This window comes from Cavia porcellus, unplaced genomic scaffold (assembly GCF_034190915.1).
Source record: "Cavia porcellus strain 051 isolate PalLab524CR breed Dunkin Hartley unplaced genomic scaffold, mCavPor4.1 scaffold_1, whole genome shotgun sequence".
Lineage (NCBI taxonomy): Eukaryota > Metazoa > Chordata > Mammalia > Rodentia > Caviidae > Cavia > Cavia porcellus.
Genome location: NW_026947484.1, coordinates 108,831,954 through 108,843,928, shown reverse-complemented (window position 1 = coordinate 108,843,928; position 11,975 = coordinate 108,831,954). Strand labels below are relative to the sequence as shown.

Here is an 11,975-nt window from a genome sequence, read left to right as displayed (position 1 = left end):
TAAAAATAAATTCTTTTAATGTGACCTTTACATCTTGTGATTTAGGTTCTACCCTTATGGCTCCTTGTCACTCCAGTATAACCCCAGCACTTACACCTTGGAATTCCTCTTCTATGCTGCTACTTATGTTTTCTCTTGAGATCCTTACCTTGAGCCAAAGCCAAGGGATCCTAGTATGAAATGTGATCAAAATACATAATGTTTTAAGAACCTTAACAGTTGATTACAGTAAAAGACATTGCCATTAATCAGAATAGTTTAAAACATGCTTCACCCATCAGTCTTGTCACTTTTTTTATTTTAAAGAGAATAAAACCAAGCAAAACAAAACAGAACAAAGCCAATCAAACCAGTGTAAGTGACACAGGACTTCAAAACAATAGGAAATCAATAATGCTTACCATAATGTCCTGCTGTCTTCAAAATAGCTGCAGATACCTTCAGACATAGTAAAAGAACAGAATAGAACCAATAAAAACAAAAAAATGCAATAAAGGACTTCAAGGTAATAGTAAATTGAAAATGGCTACTATAATATATATTGTTACCTTTGAAAATAGCTGCCCATGTCATCAGATGCAATTAAATGACAAAACCCAACAGAATAATGAAAATGATTCTGGACTTCAACACAAGACAATATGGACTCGGCAACAGCCATCACCCAATAGATCCCACCATAGATGCTACACTGTATTGCCATCCTCTGAATAGATAAGGCCACTGACTTTAGGCCTGCAAAGCCAGTGAAACACTGAACACTACAAGCATTAAATTGTGTACTACCTCAATAGCCATCATCACAGCCTGTGTTTCTCCAGACCAGCCAGTCCCTTACAGCAAGCAATGGGGCAGGGGGTGGCTCTTGTTTGCCATTCCACACTCTGGAAGAGGCTGACATCTGGCTCTCCCCGCAGTGACCCATGCATGGCACTGACTCGAAAGGATGGCTTGCGTCCTGGTGACTTTTTGTTTTCTCCCCCTGCGGTGCTCGAATGGCGCTGACTCATCTTGCCACTTCCTTAAGCAGCTCTGGGAGCTCTGATGGATCTTTAGTAGCCTGTCATGGCTGCCTCTCTACCTCATTCACAACATTTAGTTTTCATAGTCATTTTGACCTTGGGGAAAAGCCAGAAATTGCACAGTGCCGGGTCCAGAAAATGAGGTGGGTGAAGAATTTGTGACATATGATCCTGAAGTACAGTGAACATTTAATTCCAGTAAAAAATCATTGCCAATATCCCAATCAAAATATCATTAGCCTACATCAGAAATCTAGAGAAATCATTCCTAAAATTCATCTGGAACCAGAAAAGACCTAGAATAGCAAAGACAATTCTGAGCAACAACGACAAGGCAGGAGGCATCACAATCCCTGACTTGAAGTTATACTACAAAGCTACTGTAATAAAATCAGCATGTTGCTGGAATAAAAATGGATCTGAAGATCAATGGAATAGATTAGAAGACACAACTTACAACTACAAACACACTCAGCCACCTTATCTTTGATAAAGGGGCCAAACGTTCACTGGAAGAAAGATAGCCTCTTTAATAAATGGTGCTGGGGAAACTGGTTCTCAATATGCCAAAAACTAAAACTAGACCCATGCCTATCACCATGTGCTAAACTAAAGTCAAAATGAATCAAAGATTGTTGTAGCTTGGCATAACTGATGCCATCTTGAACCCTGCATTTAACTAATGCTCTGTATTTGACCCAGGAAAATGGAAAATTACTCAAAGTATAAGTCCCGTGAGAAAAATTAACCTGCTCAACAAAAGCAGCAGAATACAGATGTCAACCAAAAGTTAATGTAAGTTTCTAGCTGTTTCCAACAAGACGCCTTTTCAGATTCTCTCTTTTAAAAGCTCTGTAACTTTCCAGTTTGGTGCCATTTGTTTGGACTCTGAAACGGGGGACTCTATATATGAGTAGTCGAGCTCAGTGAATTAAATTCCAAATTTATCAATTTGGCTGCTTGTATTCCTATATTGTTGTTCATGAACCCACCTCATTTGAGGGGTCGCCCTGGATTATAGGATCCAAGCCTCTCTTTGAGGCAATTGTTCCTCAGGGGGACTGCCAAGTGGTGTTCCTCACCCCTGAGGAATCTCTTTGTTTCAAAGAGAAACCAAAACCCCTGGATGCTAATTCAGAGCAAGCAGTCCAGATCCTCACCAGTAAGATTGTTTTAGTTTTTGTTGGGGTGCCCCTTGGGGGTCTTTGGAGATGTTGGACACAACATTAAAGTTTCCAAGACCATTCTCAGACCAAGATGTTGGCTGAGACTTGTTGGCCATAAGGTCAAACTAGTTCTCGGAGTCAGTCTGTTAGTCTCTGTTTTTGTTTTGTTAATCTTGTCACCAGTTTAATGTTCACTATTCAGATATTATCCATGTGATTGGGTCAGTCTGCTTTTGCTTTTTGTTGCCCCTTAACCATTTTCAGGGTTTCACTGGAGAGCCTCTTCCTATGGTGAACCTGTTTACTCAGAGAAACTCCAGATTTTTTTGTAAATTTAAATGGCCCACTTTCAGAGTCTCTTGCCCTCCAGGAGGGACTTTTAACCTCTCTTTGTGTTAGCAGGACTACCTCAACTCTCTGAAAGACAACAGAGCTGCTGCTGCTGCTGCAGGCGCCCCACCCAGCAGGTCCCCCAGTGAAAGGGGGTACTCCTGCAGGCCCTGCACCCACCATGTGCCCCTGCACCCAGAAACCAGAGACACAGATTTCTCCAGGCTCCCACTTCAGAGAATAAGTGCCCCTTCCTCCTCCCTGCTTGCTGAGTAATCAGACTGAGCACCACACCTTAACTGTTTCCTGTCCAGCGACTCCCGGTGCAGCAGCAGCAGCACAAGCAACCACATAGCAGCGACCCAAGAGAAGCCAGAACCAAAGCCCAGCTGTGTGGCAGGGGCAGTGGTGGTATCCAGCTCTCCAGGGCCGAGAACACAGGCAACAGTGTGGCTTCCCTGATGGACACAGCCCAGTCAGCTGTAGCACCCCTTTTCTGGGCTTCTGCCCCAGGCCCCTCACTCACCTTGTCCAAGGTAAGGAGGCTCTCCTATGGTTTCGCCAGACTCCTTTGGTGTTTTAAAAGCAGCTTCTTGGAAGCCAACTAATCTAGCTAAACAGAGGTAAGTTAAGGGCCTGCCTAGGCTCCATCTGCATTCTTGGAGCTCCTCTACGCCTATTGATCCAGAGGCACCTGAGAATAGATGTGCCCTAAATGTCACATTTGTCTCCCAGTCGACCCCAAATATTAGGAAAAAAAGCTTCAAAGGCTAGAAAGATTCAAAGGTTAGGCACTCTCAGAATTAATGGAGATAGCCCAAAAGGTCTTCAACAACCAAGATGATCCACGGGACTTAAAACCTGGACTGAGTTAGAGAAACAAGCTTTCAATGATTTAAAACAGGCTCTCATAAATGCTCCAGCCCTCACTCTCCCTGACTTAGCCAAACCTTTCCAATTGCATGTAGTGGAGTGTCATAGGGTCACCTAGGAACCTGGAAGAGGCCTGTCACCTATCTTTCCTGGCAATTAGACCTCACAGCTGCAGAGTAACCAAACTTGCCTACAGACAACTGCAGCCACCACAACCAAGGAAGCCTCTAAGGTGACTTCTGGCCAGAGACTCCAGATAATGGCCCCACATGTTGTGAAGACACTGTTGCAGTTGCCTCCTGATAGGTGGCTTTCCAGCACTCTCATTGTCCAGTGCCAAGCCCTTCTGCCAGATACTGACTGCATAGAGCTCCTGTCTACCTCTGCCCTCAATCCAGCAATTCTCCTGCCTGATGACGAACCCTTAATGCTGATACACAATTGTACAGACATTATTGACTTGGTTTCAAGCCTGTGAGCTGACCTAACTGATGTCCTGCTTGCTCAGCCTGAAGCCATCCTTTTCAAAGATGACAGCAGTTACCTCCACCAAGGTACTCAAATGGCAGGAGCTGCAGAGACCACCGAAACTGAGGTAATATGGGCACAAGCTTTAGGGCTGGAAACTACAGCTCAGTGGACAAAACTGACAGCCCTTTCTCAAGCCCTAAGATGGGGACAAATAGTTGGTACACTTTTGCTACCGTCCATGTGCCTGGGACCATTTATCAGGAAAGAGAACTATTAATGTCAGCAGGAGCAAAGATCAAGAATGCCCTCACTGAGGTAGCACAAAAACCAGTGGGGCCTATAACACTTCTCCCAGCTCTCCCGCCACCCATGCTGCTCAAGTCGTCCTATTTAGATTCAGACTTGAGACCAGCCAAGAGCCTTGAAGCCCAACTTTCTCCAGAAGGCTGACAGATCGTTGGGCCCCCAGCTCATCCAGAAGACCCATCGGGCCACTTACGTGGGGGAACCAAATTGGCCAAGTTATCTTGCCTGACTAAAGAGATCAACTAAAAATGCCCACAGTGTCTTCAAGTGAACCCTAAGCTGGCCACCACTGATATTCAAAAGAGACAATGAGCACTTAGCCCTGAAGACCACTGAGAGACAGACTTTGTCAAAAAGGGCCCAAAAAGAGGGGACATAAATATCTCTTAATTCTCTTAGACACATTCACCAGGTGGACTGAAGGATTCACCACTTGGACTGAATCAGCTCTCACAGTAGCTAAGAAACTCCTCTATGAGACAGTGCCTTGATTTAGTTTGTCCACTTCCCTGGGGTCTGACAATGGCCCAGCTTTCATAGCTCAGATCACTCAAAATTTAGCTGCAGCTTTAGAAATCAATTGGAAATTACATTGTGCCTACCAGCCTCAAAATTTAGGCCAAATAGAATGAACAAAACTATAAAGGCCACTATTTCAAAAACGGCTCTTGAGACTTGCAAAAACTGGGTAAGTCTCCTTCCTGGTGCCCTTCTGCATGCCCAATGTACCCCCTACCTCCAGGGCATTACTCCTTTTGAGGCCATGTACAGCCAACCACCCCCTTTGATTCCCCATGTCCAAGATGATAAATTGGCTGCTGTCACTAATGGGGAGCTTGTTAAGTCCTTACGGGCTCTTCAGCCCTTTCTGCCCTCATCCTACTGCTTGTTCTGGGGCCACCAGACCATTACTAAAAAAACCTGATGACCCCCTGGCAGCTTAACCTGGTGAACAAACTTACATCAGAAGGAGACAGCCCACATCTCTAGGCATCCACTGGAAAGGACCCTGTATAGTCACCTTGAATACTTCCACGGCCATCAAGGTTGCCAGAAAGAGCCGTTGGATTCATCACTCCCACTTCAAGCCTGCAATACCAAAGACTCCAGTTAAGTGGACTAAAACTCCAAAGATGCAGACCCTAAGTCTGCTTGTATGTATAATATCAAATCCAGATGGTAAACACCTCAAACCTTGATGGTAAACACTTCAAACCTTGATAGACATCTGAGATGAATATATAGTTCTCAGATGAAGAAATACAAATGGCAAATAAATTCATGAAAAAACATTCATCACTCATTAGAGAAATGCAAATTAAAACCGCCCTGAGATTCCGTCTCTCTCCTGAAACAATGGCCAGGATAAAGAAAATTACCAACAACAAATGCTGGAGAGGCTGTGGGGAAAAGGAACTCTTCTGCACTGTTGGTGGGAGTGTAGACTGGTGCAACCACGGTGGAGGTCAGTCTGGACATTTCTCAAAAAGCTGAGATTGGAAATCCCATTTGACCCAGCTATTCCATTTCTGGGCATACGCCCAGAAGAACTGAAAACATCGTATCACTGTGATATATGTGCACCGATGTTTATAGCAGCACAATTTGTAATAGCCAGATCTTGGAAACAACCTAAGTGTCCATCAACTGAGGAATGGATAAAAAAGATGTGGTGTTTTTATACAATGGAGTACTACTCAACTATAAAGAATGATCACATTGAGATATATAAATAAATGGATGCAACTTGAGACCATATTCATCAGTGAAATAAATCAAACTCAAATGTGTAAATACCAATCTCCCTAGTGTAAGAAATGGTAAAAGTACATAAGATACAAAATCCTCAATAACTATAATAAAAGGATAAGAATGTGCTAAGGGGGAAAAATAATATCTCAGGGAAGAGGAGGAAAAAGAAAAAGGGAAAAGAAAAAATATCTAAAATTGTATAAACACACAAGATAGCTAAAATGATTGTGCTACAAATTCTATAAGTTCTTGGAACAAAACAGTTAACATTCAGAATTGGAACAATTGTGCATGTTAGTGTCTATAGTGATCTGAGGAACTCTTGAAGATCATTATGCAAAATAACAATTCTAGTTATGCGCCTGCCCCCTTGTTTTGAAGGCCTATATTGTCATTGTTTTGGGCTCTTTGCTATTGTTATTTGCCTTTTTTGTTTTGTACTTTTCTAGTAATATTTTTTGTTTTGTTTTTCCCTCTAATACAGAAAGGACAGGTATACATGTAGAGGCTTATATATACGTAGAACTTCTCCTACACAGTTTATGAGAATCGATTATATTATGTGTGATGAAATGAAAGCTACTTTGAAGAAAAAGACACACTATGGTATCCAGTGCTGATTCCATCAATACCATTATTCTTTGTTCAGAATGGTTTTAGTCTGTTTTGTATTGTTTAATTTCAGCATACATGAAGGTATGGCCAGCTATCTTGAAGAGAACGAGACATTATGGCAGCCATTGTTAATCTTCCTGTTGACTGGTTTTGAAGGCCTGTAATGCCTTCATCACTCTGTTCTGATCAGTTTAATATTATCTTTTGTATGAATTCATTGTGTGTAAGATATGGTAAACTATTTAGAAGAAAACAAGACACATTATGGTAGTCACCGTAGAATCTCCGGTTGTCTTGCTTTGAAATCTGTGTCACATTGTTTTCTTCTGATCTGCTTTGTTCTGTTTGTTCTGTTTAGTTTTACCCTCTTTAAAATAAAACATTGCCATTAATCCTCTTCCAAGCATACTTTGCTTCAAACACATCCCAGTTGCTCTTTACAATGTATCTTTAATAAAATTTTAGTTTTTTAAATGTAAACACCCTTTCGATGACCCCTTATATCCTCTCTGGTTTTCTCAGTATCCAGAGAGAAGAAACAGGTGTTTGTCTTTAATTTGAACTGAATTCTATGGATGAAAGCATCCTAACTAGGCTTAGCTTTTCTGAACCACCTAGTTGATTGTACTTACCTTGGCAGGTACTCAGTAAATGATTAAAATAAATAGGAAATGGTTTGGGGGTCAGGAGAAAGCACATGGTCATTGTCCTACAGTGAACTCAGCTCTAATGTTCATGTTCCCCTCCAGGCAACTCTGCTCCCCTTCCACCCCAAGAAACAGCAAACACTTGATGATTGCACTACCCTTTTATTCCTAGGATTGTGGTGTTCTAAATTACATCCTAGGCCCTTGCGTTCTGTGTGTTACAGCTTCCAGCCCTTCTCAGAGTTGCAGTCAGCATGTTTAGGGAGGTTCACTGGGCAAGTGGCCATGGTCCCTTTCAAGAGGATACATCATGAAGATGGCATTGTCCCAAGGAGGGAGGTCAGGGTGATCTGGTCTGACCACATCAAAGCCCATGTAGCTGAAGGCCCGCAGCAGGTCGCCTGTGAAAGGACAGAACAGAACATTTTTAGAAACATGATTCTTATTCCCTAGGTATTTGATCTTCACTGGAGAGACGCCTCTGGGAAGCAGCATGGTATAGCCATTAGGATGTAGTTTGGGACGAAGCAGACTCTAGGCTCTGAACCTGGCTTTAACACTCGCCTACTGTGGGATGTTCTTAGTTAATCCTTTTATCTTTAGTTTTCTCACGTGTAAAGCAAGAATCAGAGCATCTTTCTCACAGGTTTTGAGGTTATGTATTTATAAAATGATAAACATAGTGATGCGGTAGTTGAACTCTGAACTAGTTATCTACTAAGGATACCACGTTGAGCATGCTTTGTTTTACATCCAACTAAGTAAACTTCTGGACTCTAGAATCTCAAGTGACCAGTTCCCATAACACATGCTATGGGCATCCGGTTAAATATGTTCCTGGCCTCATGCCCAACCCTGCCACACTGTAGGTGCCTGATGCATTTGATGCTCTTTTCTGTCAGACTGACTATCATATTCCTCGAGTGGAGTCTGTGTAATTTCACCAATGCTCCCTGTTTGATCTCTGACATTGCCTGCAGGGCTTCTTGATAGTTCAGCTGTAATCTGAATGTCCAGCTGGAACAGGTGCCTTCATTTCCTTTGTGGTGTGAAGGAAGAAAATCACTGAAATGCTGGAGGCTGGCTCCTTACAAAGCAGAGGAAGGGGGCTTCCTATCTTCAAAGAAAAGGCTCTGTTAGCTGCCTCAGTACAGAGAGCAAGGCATGACAGCAGATCCCCACCTTTGTCCTTCCGGTTGTTCTGGAAGTTCACAAACACGGAGTCCACACTGGTCTTCTCCTCCACATACTCCAGTGTTGCTGTCAAACTAGGGTACAGAGAGATGTTTAGCTAAAGCAGAATCTTAAAAAAAAAAAAAAAAAAAAAAAACTAAGGGAAGCAAAAGAAATCTTACTGGTCACTTTCTACCTATCCACATCAGAAAATAAAAGTTGCTAAACTAGTTCTGGTAGTTTTTTGTCAGAAGCCAAGGGACTGCACACAGACTGAGGTGTAGGTCACAGAAGATCCAGGAAGAAGCGGTTCTTACATGGCTGGAAACTACTATTGGTTAGTTCCTGTCTCAATTCCCACTTTGTTTCTGAATCTGAGTCCAGCAGCTTCCCATTGACTGCTGTCCTTTGAACCCCAGACCCTAGCTCAGCTCAGGCTTGTCTCTGTGCCACCTGGGTGGTTTGTGTGTATGCAGCCCCACTTTCTGATTGTGACATGACATGACAGAAAGTAAACTTCCCTCCCCACTGTCCCATTGCAACTCAGTCACCTTTCTCGACTGACTTGGTCCAAAGCCTGATATGGGATATCCAGGAAGAGTCGATGGTCACAAAGAAGGCCGTGCCAATGGACAGAGGTGTTGGGGGTGAGGTGGAAGTGGAAGTCGATCTGTACAGGATCCTGGTGGAGCAGAGGGACAGGAGAAAGCACTGTCAGGTTCCCAGCCTGAAAAAAAGAAATAAAAATGAAAGCAATGGTCTCCGGTTTCTGTGCTCATCACATCCTCCAAGTAGATCTCAGGGAGATTTTGGGATATCCATGGAAGAAGGGAGCAGGTAGATGCAGGAGCCTGGGAGAAGTGGAGCCAAAGTCTCCCTTAATCTGAGGAACTAATAGCTATCCACTGCTGAGTTCTTCTTGTATCAAACCTGGATTCTGGACTTTTTTATTGAAGGCTCACCTATCCCTGTGCTGTACTAACTAACTGTTTAGGATCCTAATGTTGTGATTGATTTTCATGGTACTGGGGTTGGAACCCAGAGTACTCTACCCAGCACCCGTCCCCCTTTAAAAATGTTAAATGTTGAGGCTATGTGTCCCAAGAGTTGCCCAGGCAGAACCTGAACTTGGGATTCTGTGTCTCAGCTCCCCTGTGTTCCTGCTTCCTCTTTTCCTATGCTTTTTTCTCATTAGCCACTGTATCACCTAGACTTATGATCTCCCCGAGCCCTTGCCTAAAAAGTAACTAGATAGCTTTTGCTAGCTCTAATTTTGATTCATTTTCCAGGTAGGCCGTGGCCCTCCTGTGCCTTCCATTTCAGGAAGCTCGTAGTTCACTTACTGAGTACAGTACTTTGAGCTGGTCTTGATCTTTTCCCTGCTCAGTGCTCCCTCCCACCTGGAGACCTGCTAGGTTCTCAGGAGCAATGTAGGCAGCAGCGCGGCCGGAGTGTCAGGTCTTCCTCTTCCTTATAAGTGACGCTGTGGAAAAGAAAAACCCAAATTTATCTTGGAATCTGAGAAAAGGAAAGACAACTTCCTGACATGCAGAAAACCTGTCTTATATACTGTTGGTGGATCAACACCTTTCTGTTTTCCTAGGCCAGCAAAATGGAAAAATTCTAAAAGTTTCATGCCAGCCTTCCACTCTATTTTACTATTACTTCCTGCCATTTGGGAAGATTTCAAATTTTTCTCATTACATTTTATATAAACTATAAACAGACGAAAACAAGTACCTTTTATAACAACAAGGCAGCATCTTCTCCCGGAGGGTGACCCGGTACTTGTAACAGTAAAGGTAATAGGCGTATGGTGACCAGATCGGGTAGAGGTAGTTCCGTGTTTTTCCCCTCTTGATATAAGAAAGGGAGTAGAGAGAGGGGCGGGACCTGTTACAAGGCAGTTTCTCTGTTCAGTGCCTCCCAGCGGCAAAGTGAGGGTCAGGGAAGAGGGGCAAAGGTTTAGGCAACCTTGTCCATTGTGATGTGGTGGGCTCTGTGACATAGACATGAGGTCACCCCTGCATCACTGAGGGCTGCTGCTCTCCTACCTCACCCTACCCTTAACCAGGCTCATAGTCACAGTCCTGACTCACAGTTAACTAGTATGTACTTTACACCTGTACCAATGGTTAAAACTCTTTAAAACTTCCCTACTGATTGGCAAACAGCCTTGTCTAAGCACTTGTGCTCACCTACCCTGTCCCTTCCTCTAGGACACTCCTTTTTCCTAAATTCCAGCAGCTAAAGGGTTGGTGTCTTGACACCTCAGGAGGCTTCCAGGGCCTTGATCCTTCATTGAACTGACTGGTTCCCAGTTCAGTGTTCATTCTGCCCTTAACCCAGAGGAGGTATAGATTATTAAACTTTCTTGATTGGCAGTTAGAGTATGAATCCCCAAACACCTCCAGGGGCCCAAGCAGCTAATGGAAACTGGTGGAGCTGCCAAGTGACACTATAGCAGAATGGGAAGCTCTTATCCTGTGTAAACATCAGGACTCAGCTCCATCTGGTTGCCATGCAGGAATGCAGATAGTAATATCAGATCTGATGATTTTTCAACATAAACTATCTTGGGAAGAATTTCCCCACAGCCTAAATATTAACTATTAACAAAAGAGATGAAAGAAACTGAAATTGTGAGCAAAATTTGGTTCTGTGGTCATCAGTTTGAGGCCTTCACACATTCATTTGTCTCTCTGGTAAAGACTGAGGGCCTAGGTGTTTGGAATACTTAAGTGAACAAAATAAAGATCCATGCCCTGTAGAACTCTTCTGGAAGAGAACAAACCTAGGAAGTAATGTTAGTAGATAGCTATGTGGGTTGGGGGAGTGCAGAAATAGAGAAGGATCGATCCAAAGTGTGAAGGCATGGTGCAAGGATGTGGTAACAAGATGTTCAGAGTGTGTCTCACAGAATGGTGGCATTAAATCAGAGACTGCGGAAGTTAAGACTGTATCTAGAGATAAGAGCATTCCAGTACAATTGCTCCCAGTAAGAAATATGTCTAGGGTTTTCAAGAAACAGCAAGGCTTTAGCCACCTGGTGGGACAGTGTAAACTATAGGTAGAGAGCTAATGGGGCCAAAGCGGACAGGCCTTGTAGACTTTCATATGACCTTTTATTCAGAGTAAAGGGAAAGTTATTGCAAAGTTTTGTGTGCAAGAATGACACAATATGACTTAGGTTTTTAAAAAGTATCCTTCTGGCCAGGTGGTAAATGCCTACAATCCCAGCACTCAAGAGGCTGAGGCAGGAGAATCACAACCAGTTTGAGGCCAGCATGGGCTACCTCATGATTTCAAGGCTAGCCTAATCTATAGTGAGATCCTGTCTTAATAAATACATAAAAATTTTAAAATATCCTGATTGATATAAGCTGTAGAGATCTGTTGGAAGACCACTGCAGTAATCTATAAAATATTTTTCAGAGTGCAGCACTGAAGGTGGTAATAAGTGGTTGGATTCTGTAAAGAGTTTCAAGATAGACCCCACAGGAATTCCTGATGGACTATGAGGTCGAGGATTTAAAATAAATCCAAAACCTGAAAGAACGGGTTTCTGTCAACTGAAATGGGAAACACTAGGTGGGGCAGTTTGGAGGAGATGGGTCAGA

General features: G+C 43.2%; 1 protein-coding gene across 1 annotated transcript; it reads right to left on the bottom strand.

Annotated features, from left to right (window-relative positions):
* Positions 1-7,328: 7,328 nt before the first annotated feature.
* Oaz3 (ornithine decarboxylase antizyme 3) lies at positions 7,329-10,329 on the bottom strand. Its single transcript, NM_001290281.1, is given in 5 exon segments — positions 7,329-7,583; positions 8,365-8,450; positions 8,907-9,082; positions 9,699-9,838; positions 10,096-10,329. Coding segments are annotated over 5 exon segments (711 nt in total). The 5' UTR covers positions 10,263-10,329; the 3' UTR covers positions 7,329-7,440.
* Between the last annotated feature and the right edge of the window lie 1,646 nt (positions 10,330-11,975).